We start from the raw sequence: 15,765 nt of genomic DNA on the forward strand, positions 1-15,765 counted from the left end.
TCCTACAAGTTTCTAGTTAGCGACATTTTTTTGTCTCTAGGCAATACCGTCGACGTGACCAATCACGTCGCACCAATGTCCATTTCTACCGATGTAGATTAAAAATTTCAGTTTAACTTATCTTATCTTTTTCCAAGTTATTGTACATCGATCGATTAATAACTTGGTCATAAAACAACGTTATTTACACGGCGTTATTTCTGTAGCAAAACTTACGATACGTCACTCGTTTACGCGGAGTAAATTATCGTAAGTTACCATTATACAGAAGTAACGCTCCACGCTCGCGTAAACGCAGTATATAGAAGCGGTAGCGAAGACCGACAGTCGACTCGGTCGACTGCGGGTGCGGTACGACACCCGACACCCGACACCCGACACCCGACACACCGATGTGACTGATGCTGCGATCAGCGATGTGTGCGTGGGCGTCCGGCGTGGGGATTACCCATTGTACGAAATGTACAATACGTATGTATGTATGTATATATGCACATGCACACGTGCACGTAGCTCGGTGTAGACGATTATGTTATCTGCTGTATAGATGTAGACGGCACTGACGGCAGTGCGTTGCTCAGGTGGCGAGTGGCGAGGTGGCACGTGGCACTTGGCCGTTGGCGGTTGGCGATGGTTGGCGACGATCAACGACGAAATACGGATTAATAGCGGAATAGCAGATCCGCCTTTGTTCACGCCCGAACGAGCGCCGAATCTTATTTTCAAAACGATCGTATTTTCGACCGTCATCGGGTAAGCGCGTTAGATAACTCAAGTACTTGGTTGAAGAATAATCGTTGCGAATCTCATCCCAATCGCGACGTGCGTCATCTAAATTGTAAAATTGAACGTGGCGTGTACGCGTGTGTATGACGAATATGACCAAATAGATATAGTATTCTACTGATAGAAGAATTTTACTCAACTTTTTTCATTAAATATATAAATATGCATGTATATATTTTATTTTATTTTTATCTCCTTTAATTTAACGCCGAGAACGTCGTCATCTATTTTATGAATTTTAATTATCAATAAAATTGAATGTAATATGCCATAATATATGTAATGCCCGTCAGTCGCGTACGTGAGAGTGTGTGCGAAAAATTAAATGCGAGCGTAGCGGTAAGCTTAGCGTCGATATGCCGCCCCGCCACGCGCTCGATACCATTCTCGTACGTGCGATGTTAAAACGAAGGCTGCGTTCCATTTGGGCGCTCGCGCGCTGTGCTGTAAGCCACTGTAAGCATCATTCCATCTTCGTTGCACATCGAATATCAAACGAAGATAGAGCGATGCTTAAGCCCCTTGCACAATAGGCGATAGCGATAGCGATAGCGACAGCGACAAAGTTGCCGACAAAGGTATAAGCTTTGTCGACAACCTTGTCGCTATCGCTATCGCTATCGCTATCGCCTATTGTGCAAGGGGCTTTACAGCGCGTGAGCGCCCAAATGGAACGCACCCGAAATAAGTACAGAGGTCTGTTTTCTGTTGCCGCACTGCACCAGTGTGCACTAGTTCAACAGTGCAGCGACAGAAAACAGACCTTTTAATCGTGCCTGCGCGCGCGCTGGCATTTTCTTTAGAAAACGAGAAAAGGTGCTCTTTGACGTTCAAATGTATATAAGGCACTTTTACAGTAGCGAATTTAACTTTTCGGTCGTAATTAAAAAAGCATTCTTTTTTTTTATGTCCGAAACATTTTTTCCTTTTATCGATATACGAATTTATTTTTTTTACGCATATATTATTGACTCAAGCATTTTTCACATACGTTCTATTGTACAGGTATGTATAAAAATGCGGCATAATCTTATAAAGTTTACATCGCATTTTTTATCGGCACGGATTATACGGATATAACGTTGAGAATAAATTAAAATTAAGATTTTTTGAAACAAGACTAATATATTACTCTATTTTTTAGTAAGCTTAGTAAGCACATTCGTCATGGAGGCATACGCGCGTGCTCCAGATCCTTTAAAGAAAGATGGTGACGTGGCCAGCAACTGGCAAACCTGGAAAGAAGATTTCCTTATATTTATGAAAGTAAATGATGGATTTATCGATAAATCCAATGAATGGCGTGCGAATCTTTTAAAAAATCGGATTGGAACGGTTGGTATCGAGGCGATACAAAATATGTCTTTTGACGATACGCAAGATAGAGATGATATGGACGTATTGATTAAAAAGCTCGAGGAATACTTTAATCCACCAAAAAAAGAAGTGGTCGAACGGTATCAATTTTTTACGAGATCAAAGAAGCAAAATGAGTCTATTGAACGGTATATAAGTATCTTGAAAGTACGTTATATTTGTGATATATATTTTTCTTGTAACGCGTACATAGGTATATGTACCATGTGTTCACGTTTTTGTTATTTGTAGGAAAAAGCTAAAACTTGCAATTTTCACGATATGACGGAGAGTATTGTACGAGACAAAATCATTCTCGACACTCACGACAAAATACTACGTAAAAAATTTTTTGAGGCGGATGATTTAGATTTGTCGAAGCTAGTAGCGATCTACAACGATTATAACATTAATACTGAAAAGATGAAACGGGTTACCGCGGAAAGTAAAGCAGAACCCACAAGGTTTCCACAAAAACCACCGGATAATAATGCGAAGAGAGTTTGTTGGAGATGTAACCATCGGCATCCGCTAGGAAAGTGTTTCGCTTGGGGGTCAAAGTGTGCGAAGTGTGGCGATGTCAATCACTTCACTCACTGTTGCAAGGGTTTTAAATCTAAAATGATTGATAATAAGGTAGCGACGTGTTGTTTCTCGAGACAAAGTAATATATTGGTTAAAAATTTTTAAGCATCTGCCAATTTGACGACCGTTAAAATATATATATATATTGTCGTGCCTGTTTGTATCGTGAATGTTTTTAATGTTGTAGGTAAATAAAAATTTACTGGATTCAGTTCAACAAACAAAATTTATCCCAAAGGTAAACGATTCGATGAATAATTAACAACGTACTTTTCTTCCGTTTTCTTCCATATGTGCGCGTGCGTGAGATATGTATTGGGTGCGTGGCGCGTTCCACTTAACGCTCGCAACGCTCGTGGAATTATTTCATCCTTGTTGTTTATTAAATGTTAAACAAGGACGAAATAATGCTCGCGTGCAGCGCGTGTGCAATATGATTGTTATGTGTGTGGAATACACATTTAAATTTAAAAAATATTGTTTGATTAATCACGTAGTAAAGATAATTAAGGCAGTTTTTAATCAATGGTCGAAACATCCTGATTTGAATTCAATAAATATGGCCTGACCTCGGTGTTGGAATCAGAGGTACCATATTTTTAACGAGAAGAAGAAGAAGAAGAAATGTGGCCAGTTGGGTCGATTAAAAACTACCCGCGTTAATTTACTGACGAAGCAAAGTCATTGTTTTAGTAAAGATAATCCCCTATTTTTTTATTTTATTTACACAACGAAAATAAAACAAAGTATTTTTGAGTATGAAAATTTGAGAAGAGAATAATGATTTATTTTAATATTAATAAAATTATTAAAAGTTATAACGGTTTTCAATATCTCAAAGCAAAAAAAAAATGAGCTGGAAATAAAAGTCGTTACAAGTAAAAATATAGATGAAATTTTTAAACGTTGAATATCATAGAGATAATTTTATGTTGTAGACAAATAACAAATGGAATAATGAAGCAGATTCCGCAGTTAAAACTATGGATTCAATGACTAAAATGGTATTTACTCTTCGTAAATCAACCGATTGTACGAGATAAGATTGATTATATATAGATAAGATATTTTCTAGACCAGTCTTCCTGATATACCGACATCTAGCAATGCTGCAAATCCAGCTGTCGGGAATGACCCTGCTTCTAATTTTGTAATACTAAATACATCTGATACAAGTTCAAAATTGTGTTGCGACAATACCACGAATTATTCAGCGCATTTGCCTAAGAATACACGTGCGTATTTTATAATCCATATAGTATTCGTGTATAAAAAACAACTTGATCAGCAAAGTGGCAATGAATAATAGAACGCGATTGTTTATTACAGAGTACAATTATTCGTATACGAAGGAAGTCAAACCAAACGGGCTAGTTACCGATTTGTATAATAGAGGCGAAAATATTCAACCTAAACAGACGGTAATTGAAAACTTGATAATTAAAAACCGATGTCATATTTTATACATATATAAAACTAATAACGACCGTAACTTTTAGCAGAAAACAGCACGTGTAGAAGCTGCTCAAGTGCCGACCGATTTTTTGCGACATGTTACGAAACATAAAGCGGCGCGTAACGCACCAACATTCAGAAAGGAGCGAAAGAAAAAGTCAGATGAAGATGCTTGTGTATTGTCTTAAATCTTTTATTATATATTTGTAATTTTTTCACTGACGAAGCAAAGAATTTGGTAAATTTTATTATATACTTTATAGATATATCTTGCAGAGTTGCATCAACGGCAAAAATTTTCATTTTATTACGTAAAAGTTAGATTAGCCTTTATTTTACTGATTTAAGGAAGGAGATTTAGAGGAAAAAAATAAGATTTTTATGACTTATAACGTTTGTGATACATAATATAAAATCATTTACATATATATATATATATATATATATATATATATATATAATGAAAATTATTATCGTTTGCTACATATACTACGCATACCTGATAATGAGTAAAAATGCTGAAAATGTTTTCCCACTATGTATCCGATTGCATTTATGAAATACACACGATTATACTTTTTATACTATGTATATTCTCATATGTACTATAAATTAGAAATGAGAACTCTGCAGTATTAAAAACATGTAAAAAATTATGCCCTTTAAATACGTTCTGAAGTTTGTTCAACATCTCGAGAGACTTTTGTGGAATCGTTGGTTGCGTTATCGGCCAACTGTTGAGCCTTGAATAATTCGACGAGTTGTTCCGTTGCTGTAGGACCGAGCTTAATAGCTGCACCAAGCTTCTCCTATGAATAGAAATAGAATATATCACAGATATTTCGTCGAGACACACTACGTACAACATTACTAATCTTCTTGACGCAAAGTAGAAAAAAATCTTATCCTGGATAAGCATAATTACATTAGGAAACTGTGCTAAATTTAACATAGGGTTTCTAAAGGTAAACGGTGTCCATGGTCCTTGGATCGATGGAAATTCCGTGTGCCACAGTTTGCGCAATCTTAACGAAGGACCGTTGCGAAATTGTGTCCGTAACAATTCCATCCATTTTACAACATCCTCCCGGCTATAATTAGCAACCTCCATCCATTGTCTATCGCCATTCACTGGACAAAATATATATTCTGCATTAGCAAATAATTGTGCAAATAAGATTTGAAATAATTGCGACACGCTATTTCGTAGAGTGCCGTAGCCGTAGACACAGATCCAAACGTACGATATTCGGCGACTATCACTGGATGCCTGTGCCTTCTTGGTTTGACATATACTACCACTCCTGGGTTTTCTTTCGCGTAATTTACTAGATCGTGCTCTATAAAGCCTCTGCAAAAAAAAAAAAAACAAATATTGATTTAAGAAGAAAGGGAGAGGAATTAATTCAGGATTTTATCACGTAGAATGTGTCCGCGTGAGTATAGGTTAGACGAATCACCTCATTCCACTACTTGCACCGTGACTTTTGCAAAATTTTAAAGTTATCCTCTGCAATTGACAGACATAACGTCCGATCCCGAGACCAAAAGGTGCCCTCGGGAATCCTGATTTCAGAAACAAGTATTTATTCGACATAATATCCTTTCGGCTTGAAACGCAAGTGACACCAAGTCACACCAAGTTGACCAAGTGACACTACACAAACACACTACGCCTCGACTAGTGCTAGTGCTAGTGGCTGCCGGCTGCGGCTGGACGCTGGACCCGCTGGACGCTGGACCATCTCTATATGCGAGACCGAGCCACGCGAATCGCGAGTATCGCGAGCACAAACTATCTGAAACTATCCTGTATGTACGCGACTGATGGTATTTATGGTAATTGGCCTCTGAGAATCTCTCGGTAGATAAACCTTATTTCTTAGCTAGCTGCCTGCAGTTCTTAGCAATCTCGCGATCGGTAACATTATCGATTACTGACTTTTGCAAGTTTTTCCCATATCCTTTATTTGAATAAATAACAAATTTTAAAACAAAGTTACTCTTCAAGTTCGATATGACTATATTAGGCTATATATAAACCTCGTCCTAAAAAGAAAAAAATCTAGCTCGAAAATATGGCAATTGTAATATTGGTTTTGTTTTATTTACGTTACAAGCGCAAAGAAGAACATTAATTACACAATCGTACAAGATCTTGTGATATATTATAATATGTATCACTTTTTTTTATATTTTGTATTATATACTTATAATCATGGAAAATTTGTGCATTCTTGATGCTGTTTCGATAGTTAATGCATTTTAATGAATTATAATTTGATCTGATTCAGTTGTTTCCATTCGTCATTGTTTTTATCGTACAGTGTTGATCTATATGATACAAGGACTATGTTGTATATTCCGTAAAGTCGTCCATATAAACTCGTTTGTTGGGTCTCGGTGATAATTCGTCCGTGGTAGTCTCCGGGTTATTGTTGATATATTCTTGCAATACTCTGCTTCTTAACCGCTTGATATGACGTAGGCGCTCCAACCAATTGGAAGCATATGGATTATGACTGTTTTGCTTCAAAGACGAACAAACCATTGAGGCGAGCTATAATAAATTATATCATATTATGTCTAATCTTTCTATAAAAACTTTCTATATATATATAAGCTTTTATGATATTTACATTAGCGTGCAGAGCAAGTTGCCGCGACAGTATAGCCAAATTTTGATCGGAAATAATTTTAGGCTCGCTATGACCAATATGCTCAGCCAATTCTTCTCGTGCTTGCACCGTAACTTGATTAGTACCGTGATCTAAAGGTTGTATCACGACACAGGCATAATTAAATTGGCCCTATATATAAGAGAAAGTACATAAAAATAAATTATATGCAACAAAGATGTCTTATATGACAGTTTAATCTTATGCACACCTTAACTGTCTGTATATTGTACGGTTCGTCAGATTCGTTATATACAAGCGTTACATAATTATTCCCAATATGTGTCTTTTTAGATGTACACTTTGGGTCACTTGCTTTTGTAGGCATCAATGTTGCAACATGGAAAGCTACCTAAAAATTTTTCAAATAAAATTGTCATTTTGAAAATCCCGAGAGAATCACAAATTAAATTAATTTCATGCGCAACGTTGATTTACAAACTTGCGTAACGTCATCTTGCCAAATATAAGCAAACTCTCCATTCTCGCCATTACGATCTAATCCACCTAAAAATATATTTTCATCGACATCTTTTAGTCGAACTAGTGTCCCTAAACGTTTCAAAAATTCAGTGTAACGGAGGGAACCGTGTTGATTTGCCAAAATTTCAATTTCATTCGAAGCTTGTCCCTGGCCGACATAGAGTACTCCAATTTTGTGAGTTTCATACGGTTGTATTCTATCTAGATTTGTCACCGCACGTTGTATGGCTGTTGTCTGTGGAACCAATAAAGGCTTTTCCGTGGTGGTGCCAAAGTGCGCTGCATGGTAAAGTTGAAGGAATACAAAACTGTAAAACGGTATAACGTGTTAACTTCCTTTTTCTCTCTCTCCTTCCCTCTCTCTCTCTCTCTCGAAATCAATTCTTATATCATAACAAAATATACTAAAATGCAAAAAAATTTATTTCATAATTTCATAAAAAGGTATACGTAGCAAATATGATACCTCGGATTAATGCCTGTTCGCGGTGGATCTTTTATTCGAGGAGAATTGCCTCGTCGCATATTATCCCATTCTCGTGATTTTTTTACTGGGCTCATAACAGAGATTGTGTGGCCTCTATCACGGAAAGGTATAGGTAAAGGAGGCAATGTAGACGGATCTGGCCTTTCATCTTTCTGCTAAAATGAATGATCAATTATATAACTAGTGCAATATACAAAAAATAAGAGGGAATAAGTTCTTTTGACATACCTTATCTGCGATATGAGTTCGCCCAATAGGTGGTTTACTTTCAACGGTCGGTGGCACTTGCTTCTGATTGTAATCAAGACTGGATAATCGAGAATAAATTTGAGTAGGTGATTGCGGCGCTTTTGTGGTAGACGCAGATTGTATTTGCGCAGAGCGTGTTTGTATTCCTAAATAATTTCCTGGTGCCTACAATAATTTTCACATTGTAAAAGTATAATCTTTATCAATTTATTAGTATCTCATTAATATATTATCTCTACCTGTACAGTTGTAGGAGATGGTGGTACTGTATTGCTGGTAGTTGAAATAGTTTGAGTAATTTGTGTCGCTCCTGGATAAGAACGTTGCGAACGTAATGCGGTTGGATGATCTCCAATATTTTCTGAAGAAGGTGGAGTTGTTCCCATACCAAATATTTCTTCTGGTATAGCTTCGCAACTAACTCTATAAATCGTGTGCAAATAAATATTAATAAAAATATAGTTATAGAAAACAATTTTTTTTCTTACAGTAGCAAAAGTCTAATATTAAGCCATATTATCGAGCTTAATAATTAATTGGAATACAAGCAGTTCTTGGGAATGCAAGACTTTCGAAAAAAAAATTTTATCTATTACGAATTATCATTAATAATAATAATAATAATAATAATAATAAATATGTAAATCTTTGATAAAAATATACCTCATATCTTTTGTATAAATATTTTTTGAATGCTTCTTCAATTCTGCATCCAGTTTAATCTCTAGCTCAGAACAAGTAAAATCTTTGTCAACTTGTTGCTGCACATTTAATTTTTCTTTATTTAAAAATGGATTTTTCCAATTAGCGCTCATTTCTGGACTAGAATTCGATCGGCGTACTGGATTTCTGGAACGCCGTGTATCTATGGAAGATTTCCATCTTTTTAGATACTTATTTTTCAAAAAGCATAAATTGTTATGTAATATAATAAATACCTTCTTCACCTTCTTCTAAACTTTCTAAACTGTCTCTCGAACTTTGCCGAGATGGACTAGGTCGAGCTGGCGAACCAGGTATCGCAATTGGACCTGACACCATGGAAGAAATTATCGGTTTCGCGCCATGTTCGTTCTGTGACTGATTATTACTTTTGTTTGGCAGTTCCTGTAACAAGAAATATTTAACAACTCCCTTTCGTTCTAAATAACTCACAGATAATTTAATTTTGGAAATACTTCTGCTTCATCATCAGAGTATTCTGAGGCAGCCTCTTGCTGTTTATTTGACACTACATCTTGATTTGGCATATACAAAGCCATAATGTCATGTATAGGAAAATCCATAGGAGTTTCAAATTGTGTAGAATTCTGGATCCTCATAATCCAAGACATATCGCCTGTAGGTCTACGAACGTATATTTCAGCCCATCCTTGACACCAGCAAGCACAGAGTATATGTACATCTTGTTTATCGCTATTTAATATCTGTCCCAATTTCGATGTTTCAATTTGATCTTTGTCACTTTTCTCTATGAGAAATTCCTTTTTCATACTGTCAGAATCTTCTGTGGATTTTTTAGATTCTTCCGTAGGAGAATTTGTAGCAGTATTTGCGTTTGAACTTCCATGACCACCAGAAGATTGTCTGGATAATTTATCTTCTTTCGATGTCTATAGATATAAATTCTTATATGTACTATATCTTTTTCTAAGTACATGCAAGGTATTTATAAGTATATTGTTTTCAATGTAGTGTATAAAAAAACGTCACTAGAGCACTAGAGCAGGTTATTACTGCAGATTGTACATACATGTTATAAATAAACAGCTATTCAAATATATGTACATATATGCACACGTACACACTAAAATTTTATTGTTCCATTAATACCTCAATGCTTGAAGTACGTTGTAAGTTTGAGTGAGAGGTTTTTGTATGATCGAGTAACAGAAAGCCAGGTTTACACGCTACCCAACAATTGTCACAAAGTCCACCACGCATAGCTTTATTACTACAACCACTTGTTGTTACAGTGATAAGTCTATTGCCAAGAATCCAAGTCATTGACTGACCTTCTTTAAGAAGGAAATCGGCAGCTGGTAACCTGTTGTAAAATTAATGTAATCTGCTTGTTTCATACATGCTCTAAATAATCAAGATTAAGGGAATTAAGAAATTCGTTTTACCTTTTAGGCCGTGCTGAATAATTTGAAAATGTATAACGAGCCATTAAATCAATACAAGTTTCAATAAGCTCAATATGAAAGTTCATCAAACCTTCATCCATTGGAGGTTTTAAATCCAAAGCTCTACTTTCTCCTATCATTCGATTCGCCATTATTGGCCTTTCTCTTCGACCTCTACTACCCTGTAAATACATTTAAAAAAAAAAAATATATATATATATATATACATTTATCTAATATAAAATAATTGCAAAGACATAAACGTACATGCATACACACACGCAATATGATAAATTCTAAGAATCTATTATATTTATGCATACATGTAATATTATTAAAAGGCATTTTGATAAATATAATTATCTTTATTCTTACTTGTTCAGTCAAACTAGAACTACGTTTTCTGTTCGAAGAATCTTCGTTGATGACGCTAAAATCAGATTTCATTAGATGTCCTTCTTCAAGAGGAATTATCACGTTTGCTTTCAATCCCTGTAAAAAATAAAATAAAATAAAACCTTTGTTCCATATTCTTAAAAATTAAGTAACATATTGACATAATTATACACACCGTAGTAATAAATTTAACAAAATCTCTCCGAAAAGGAAGTCTGCATTTCAAAAACCATACAGCAATTACATGATAAGCCAGAGATACTGTATAATGATTATATTTGAAAGGATTGGTATACGGCAATAGTATTGCAAATACAGACATATATTGATCTCCGATAAAGCTGGCGAAAACTTTTGGAAGTCTAGTTAGAGCTAAAATAGAAATTTACATTTACAAAATTGGCCTAACAATTTAAATATAAAAACTCGATTAAACTCTTGTTTTTGACAACCAGAAACTTACTTGATAAGAATTCTATAATAGGTATGGCAATGTAGACTGTTGCAGAAATTTTTGATAAATTTAACAGCACTTCAGATAAAAGTTTATTCATTGCATCGCGCATTTCTAATGTGCAGATTGTGAGACTGGTTACACATTGGCTTGCGCACTTTGCTGTGAGACCAACCTAAAGATCAATTAAATTTTTGATTACTCCAAACACATTTATATAAAAAGATTTTTAAAAAATCTTTATGCATTATATATAATCTTTATTAACTTGTCATATTCTGTATAACTATATAAAATGCATATTTTACCTCTAGACATTTTATTAGACTTTGTTGTAAATAAGGTTCCAAATGTGCATGATACGATGCGAGAGATGCTAGTACCGGAAAAACGTAGACTCGAAATTCGGAGAGAGTAAATTTAGGTGGAACATTATAAAGTGACTCGGGAAGACGCAAACTCTTATCACTCACCTAAAGGTTTCGGCAAGATTAATGAGCACTTGAGGAATAACATAATGCTTATAAGAAAGAGATAAAGAATGAGTTAACTAACCATTGAACACAAAGCTGCTGCAAAAAAATCAATATCATTACTCTGACGAGATAATACCAATGCTCTATTCTGCATCACTTGAGGTAATTCTTTCAATATAAGATATAAAACTTTCCAATCTGTCGAGAAAAAAAATTTATATATATATTGCTCAAGAAGCTCCATAAAATAAAGTGTCGTGTGTCTTAAAGCATTACCTTTTTCTTGTTTGATGCATGAAATGATAGTTTTACACCCATGAGTTAAAGATATCGGAGTAATGTGACAAGATAAATGTTGCAATGGCACTGGACTCGCTGGTGGAGGACTGTTGCCTCCACCTGCATTGTTCATACGCTCACTTGTACCATGTTCCAAAATTAGATACGGACTAAATCGTGTTACCGCAGCATTCGATGCATCTAATATACCAAGATGATGCAGAGAATTTGCTCTGATTTTTAAAAAACACTCAAAGATCTGTAATGTGTTACATTAATGTATATATCCATAAGTTTCATTCTATATTGACAAAATAATTACCAAATAACGCGTTGTTGATACATCATGGAAAATTGAGGGATCTTTGTAATGTTGCTCAAGATGATTTACTAAAATTTTATAAGCACAAATTGCGTGACTTGATGGCAAACGATAAATTTTAGAAGTGAATATCTTTATAACTCCAACAACAGCAGTTTTTACATCTTTGATATCAGCGTCCATAGAGATTGGAGCGTCTGATGTGAAAGGCTTGTTGATTATCTAAAATAAACAAATTATTTCACAATTAGGGAGGAGAGAGAGAGAGAGAGAGAGAGAGAGAGAGAGAGACACACACACACACACACACACACATCTAACAATTGTAATACCTTTTCCAGTATGTCTAAAAGTTCTATGCATCGCTTAGTATCACATTCCAAACAAAGATCTATTAGTAAATTTGCTGTGACGGTACGTATTGTAATATCTGGATCTATATCCACATGTTGCGTGTACGGTACAACTATTCGCTCAATAAGTTCATCTTCATATCTCGACCTACGGAATGATGTTTATATTGAATATATATGTACACACGCACGCACACACACGCACATATATACATATGTACAAAAGAAAAAGTTACAGCAATTGTTACTAAATTTAGAAAAATTTATAATACCTATTAACGTAAATAACATTAGCTAGAACATCTAGAACCTTCATCCTAATGGTTGTACGTGTTTCAATTTTATAGTAACGTTCCATCAAGGATCCTAATTTGGTCTGCCATTGATAATATGTAGGGCCTATCATAGAAGCTCTGTATTCAATTAATTTTAATACAGATCCTTCCTGGAAATAAAACGTAATAGTAACTATTTGTATAAATAGATTTTATATTATTTTACACTTATGGTGCACTTACAGGTCGCGAATCGCTACAACGTTCAACAAGATCATAAAAACGTTGAATGCAACCATTATAATTGTTTGCATCCATCAAATTTTCAATATTAGTAATTGCCTCGTGTAAACTTGTAGAAACTTGTCTGGTTGCCGGTTGATTACTAGTTTCTGAGACAATGTATAAAAAGCATAATTTTATCATCCGTATATTTAGACGTATACATACACACATACATACAGTAGCTATATATTATAGCCATTATATAGCTACTGTTTTCTTTAATTAGATTAAATATAACATTTCAATAAGCTTTACCAGTATGAGTAATAATTTCTTCTATGATATCGAGAATGATGCTCCATGTAGGATCCCATAATTCATTACCATATTTATTCACCAATCTTTGTATCGATAAAGTAACTTCATACATAACAATTGGATGGTTGCATTGTAGAGCCTGTTAATGTAGAAATTAGACATTTTATTATATCAAATATTGCACATATATGCATACACATATATCGATACATACTTGATAAAACGAAGGTAAAACAGATGCTGGTGTACATTCTAATTTTGATATTCTGTGCGTACCCCACAAACCCATATTTACATAAAACACCGCACCTCGTAATAGACGAACGTCACGTTGAAAGTTTGTATCTTGTAACAAGCGACACATTGTGTACAGAGCACAATGACCCATATGTGTTCCTAATAAATTCCGCATAATCTGTAAAACCATTATAATGTATAAATTTATGTATATGTATATGTATATATATATATATATATACACACACACATCTGATATGTCCAATTGCAACAAGGAATATTAATGTAGGAAAGGGATTTTACATGTTTTTGAATATGTTGAAATATTATTTATTGTACCTTCCAACTTGTTTGGCAATAAGTCTCAACATTTACACTTCTGCATAAAGCTATAATAAAGGTTTGCAACGAGTCAGATTGCAAATTACTATAACACATAATTGCATCAAGAGTTTCCAAACATCCAGAAACAACTTCGGTATTATTACTATAGTAACACAAATGGGAGATATACCTGAAGAAAACAATAAGGATAACCTGTTATAAAAAAATTAAATAATTTAACTTAGAAAAAAATATAATTTCTAGGATATTCACTGAACAAGACCAGATACAATATCCTCATCGATGTAAGCTGAATTGAATTTGATAACATTAACAAGAAGAGACAAAAACTCGGCTCCTCTTTTCCCATCTCCCGCTGTTACCGTAGGCATCCATTCTAATAGGAAAGGACCCATTCGTTCTTCCAAATGTAAAATATCTTTCCCATGTTCCGTTAATGTTTGTAACAATTCCAATCTAAAATATTTAAGAAGCGATAGACAAAAAAAATGTTAAAACAAAGTAGTAGGTAAAGTATCATATTAGAATACCTAGGGCCAATATCTTCGGGAATATCGTATTCCTTCACTACCGTGAAAAATTTTACACGCATCAACGACGAAAGTTTAGAATATTGTCCTTGTACGAGGCATTTTAAAAAATTCAACGTCAAATGCCTATGTTCGCGAGGAACGTCCTTTCCTAGCAAATCTTGAACTAAATTCCACAAACGTTCTGCCGCTCTCTATATTATTAGAAACAAATTGAATAAAAATTAAATGTAGAGCAAGTATCACTTCTGTCTGTGACTTTTTATGGCTGCATAGCATATTTAGAAGGACACTTTGTCAACACATGTGTTTTTTACATGTAAAGGGATACTTATGTATGTACATACATCTTCCCACTGTTGATTGAGCACTGCGTCACGAAGCTCTTTGATCGCTTTCGTACGATGATGTACCGGACTGTCAGGACTAATTTCTTTTTCGATATCATAAGTCAAAGTGAACTCTTCGCGACTCTTGTAACTTCCTGCAAAGCCGGTCGATATGATTATAAATTATAAATATAAATATATCGGACACAACATAAAACTTGCGACTTATATGACACGATGAGATGTCCGCGAAACGTAACAATACACTAATAACACATTTACCTTTGTTTATGCGAAAAAATTGCTTCAGTTTATCGTGCAACGTTTTATTGTCCTTGTCTTTCGAATTCATTTTTGACATTTTAATCTCAAATTCAGAGAGACTTGTACAGAAACGTATATTCTGTAAATATTAAGCAGATGAAAACAGATGTGGCTGTACAAAGCTTGATCAGGCAGCAGGTTGAACGTTGAATGCCACATATGGCATATACCATATACCAAATACCAAAGTGCCAGTTGCCACTTGAGCCACTTGCCACTCTTGTCAATCTTGCCGGTGCCACTGAACGCAACGAATCCACGTTACGTTACGCACGATAACACCAAGTAATCAACTCGACAATCTCGACTCTCGACATTAACCAACATTAACCTAACCTAACCTAATCTAACCCTGCATTAACCGATAACCGATGACGGCTGACGGCAGTCAGCAGTGACGCCTATAAAATATGGACCTCGACTACTCAACTACAGTCTCAAGTCTCGATAAGTCGGGATGGTCGGGATTTATATGTCGGGTCGGGTTCGAATCTCCGCTAACAATAAACGGAGAAGATAGAGATTTCCTCGTCGTCATTCGTCATTATCTTGTCGCTGATTGTGTCGCTGATCCAACGAGTCGATCGGATTTATACACATATTCATCATTTATTATAATTTCAAGTAATTTGTATATAACACAAATATTTTATGTAACTTTCCAAAACTTTATTCGTTTACTTAGTTTTTTTTT

The 15,765-nt window shown here is 34.9% G+C and overlaps 3 protein-coding genes across 8 annotated transcripts; 1 reads left to right on the forward strand and 2 right to left on the reverse strand.

The window, feature by feature from the left end:
• The first annotated feature begins 348 nt into the window (after window positions 1-348).
• On the forward strand, window positions 349-4,838 carry LOC143899761 (uncharacterized). Of its 5 annotated transcripts, none has more exons than XM_077410308.1 (9): window positions 349-479; window positions 554-753; window positions 1,931-2,310; window positions 2,395-2,778; window positions 2,915-2,965; window positions 3,666-3,731; window positions 3,803-3,962; window positions 4,057-4,148; window positions 4,227-4,838. In XM_077410308.1, the coding sequence occupies exons 3-9, from the start codon at window positions 1,954-1,956 to the stop codon at window positions 4,368-4,370; spliced, it is 1,254 nt and encodes a 417-aa protein (XP_077266434.1). In that variant the 5' UTR covers window positions 349-479; window positions 554-753; window positions 1,931-1,953; the 3' UTR covers window positions 4,371-4,838. The 5 variants fall into 5 exon arrangements, with proteins under 5 accessions (XP_077266434.1, XP_077266438.1, XP_077266433.1 ...); XM_077410307.1 differs by having other exon boundaries at window positions 352-475; window positions 548-753; XM_077410311.1 differs by having other exon boundaries at window positions 355-475; window positions 548-753; window positions 4,230-4,649.
• Mrpl43 (mitochondrial ribosomal protein L43) lies at window positions 4,355-5,863 on the reverse strand. The gene is made up of 4 exons (XM_077410329.1): window positions 5,643-5,863; window positions 5,427-5,533; window positions 5,108-5,313; window positions 4,355-4,991 (listed from the first exon to the last, which is right to left on the reverse strand). The coding sequence occupies exons 1-4, from the start codon at window positions 5,777-5,779 to the stop codon at window positions 4,845-4,847; spliced, it is 597 nt and encodes a 198-aa protein (XP_077266455.1). The 5' UTR covers window positions 5,780-5,863; the 3' UTR covers window positions 4,355-4,844.
• A 398-nt stretch (window positions 5,864-6,261) lies between these two features.
• On the reverse strand, window positions 6,262-15,412 carry Gig (TSC complex subunit tuberin). 2 transcript variants are annotated; one of them, XM_077410289.1, is made up of 29 exons: window positions 15,030-15,412; window positions 14,766-14,902; window positions 14,419-14,612; window positions 14,141-14,344; window positions 13,883-14,057; window positions 13,521-13,721; window positions 13,304-13,445; window positions 13,007-13,155; window positions 12,761-12,933; window positions 12,468-12,636; window positions 12,136-12,357; window positions 11,811-12,072; window positions 11,614-11,732; window positions 11,367-11,531; window positions 11,068-11,233; window positions 10,780-10,976; window positions 10,584-10,700; window positions 10,209-10,390; window positions 9,913-10,126; window positions 9,258-9,692; window positions 9,018-9,186; window positions 8,743-8,944; window positions 8,319-8,502; window positions 8,059-8,244; window positions 7,810-7,982; window positions 7,303-7,651; window positions 7,072-7,212; window positions 6,822-6,992; window positions 6,262-6,742 (listed from the first exon to the last, which is right to left on the reverse strand). In XM_077410289.1, the coding sequence occupies exons 1-29, from the start codon at window positions 15,106-15,108 to the stop codon at window positions 6,533-6,535; spliced, it is 5,487 nt and encodes a 1,828-aa protein (XP_077266415.1). In that variant the 5' UTR covers window positions 15,109-15,412; the 3' UTR covers window positions 6,262-6,532. The 2 variants fall into 2 exon arrangements, with proteins under 2 accessions (XP_077266415.1, XP_077266414.1); XM_077410288.1 differs by having other exon boundaries at window positions 7,810-7,985.
• Between the last annotated feature and the right edge of the window lie 353 nt (window positions 15,413-15,765).

Source organism: Temnothorax americanus, unplaced genomic scaffold (assembly GCF_048541705.1).
Source record: "Temnothorax americanus isolate GAGA-0224 unplaced genomic scaffold, ASM4854170v1 Scaffold29, whole genome shotgun sequence".
Classification (NCBI taxonomy): Eukaryota; Metazoa; Arthropoda; class Insecta; order Hymenoptera; family Formicidae; genus Temnothorax; species Temnothorax americanus.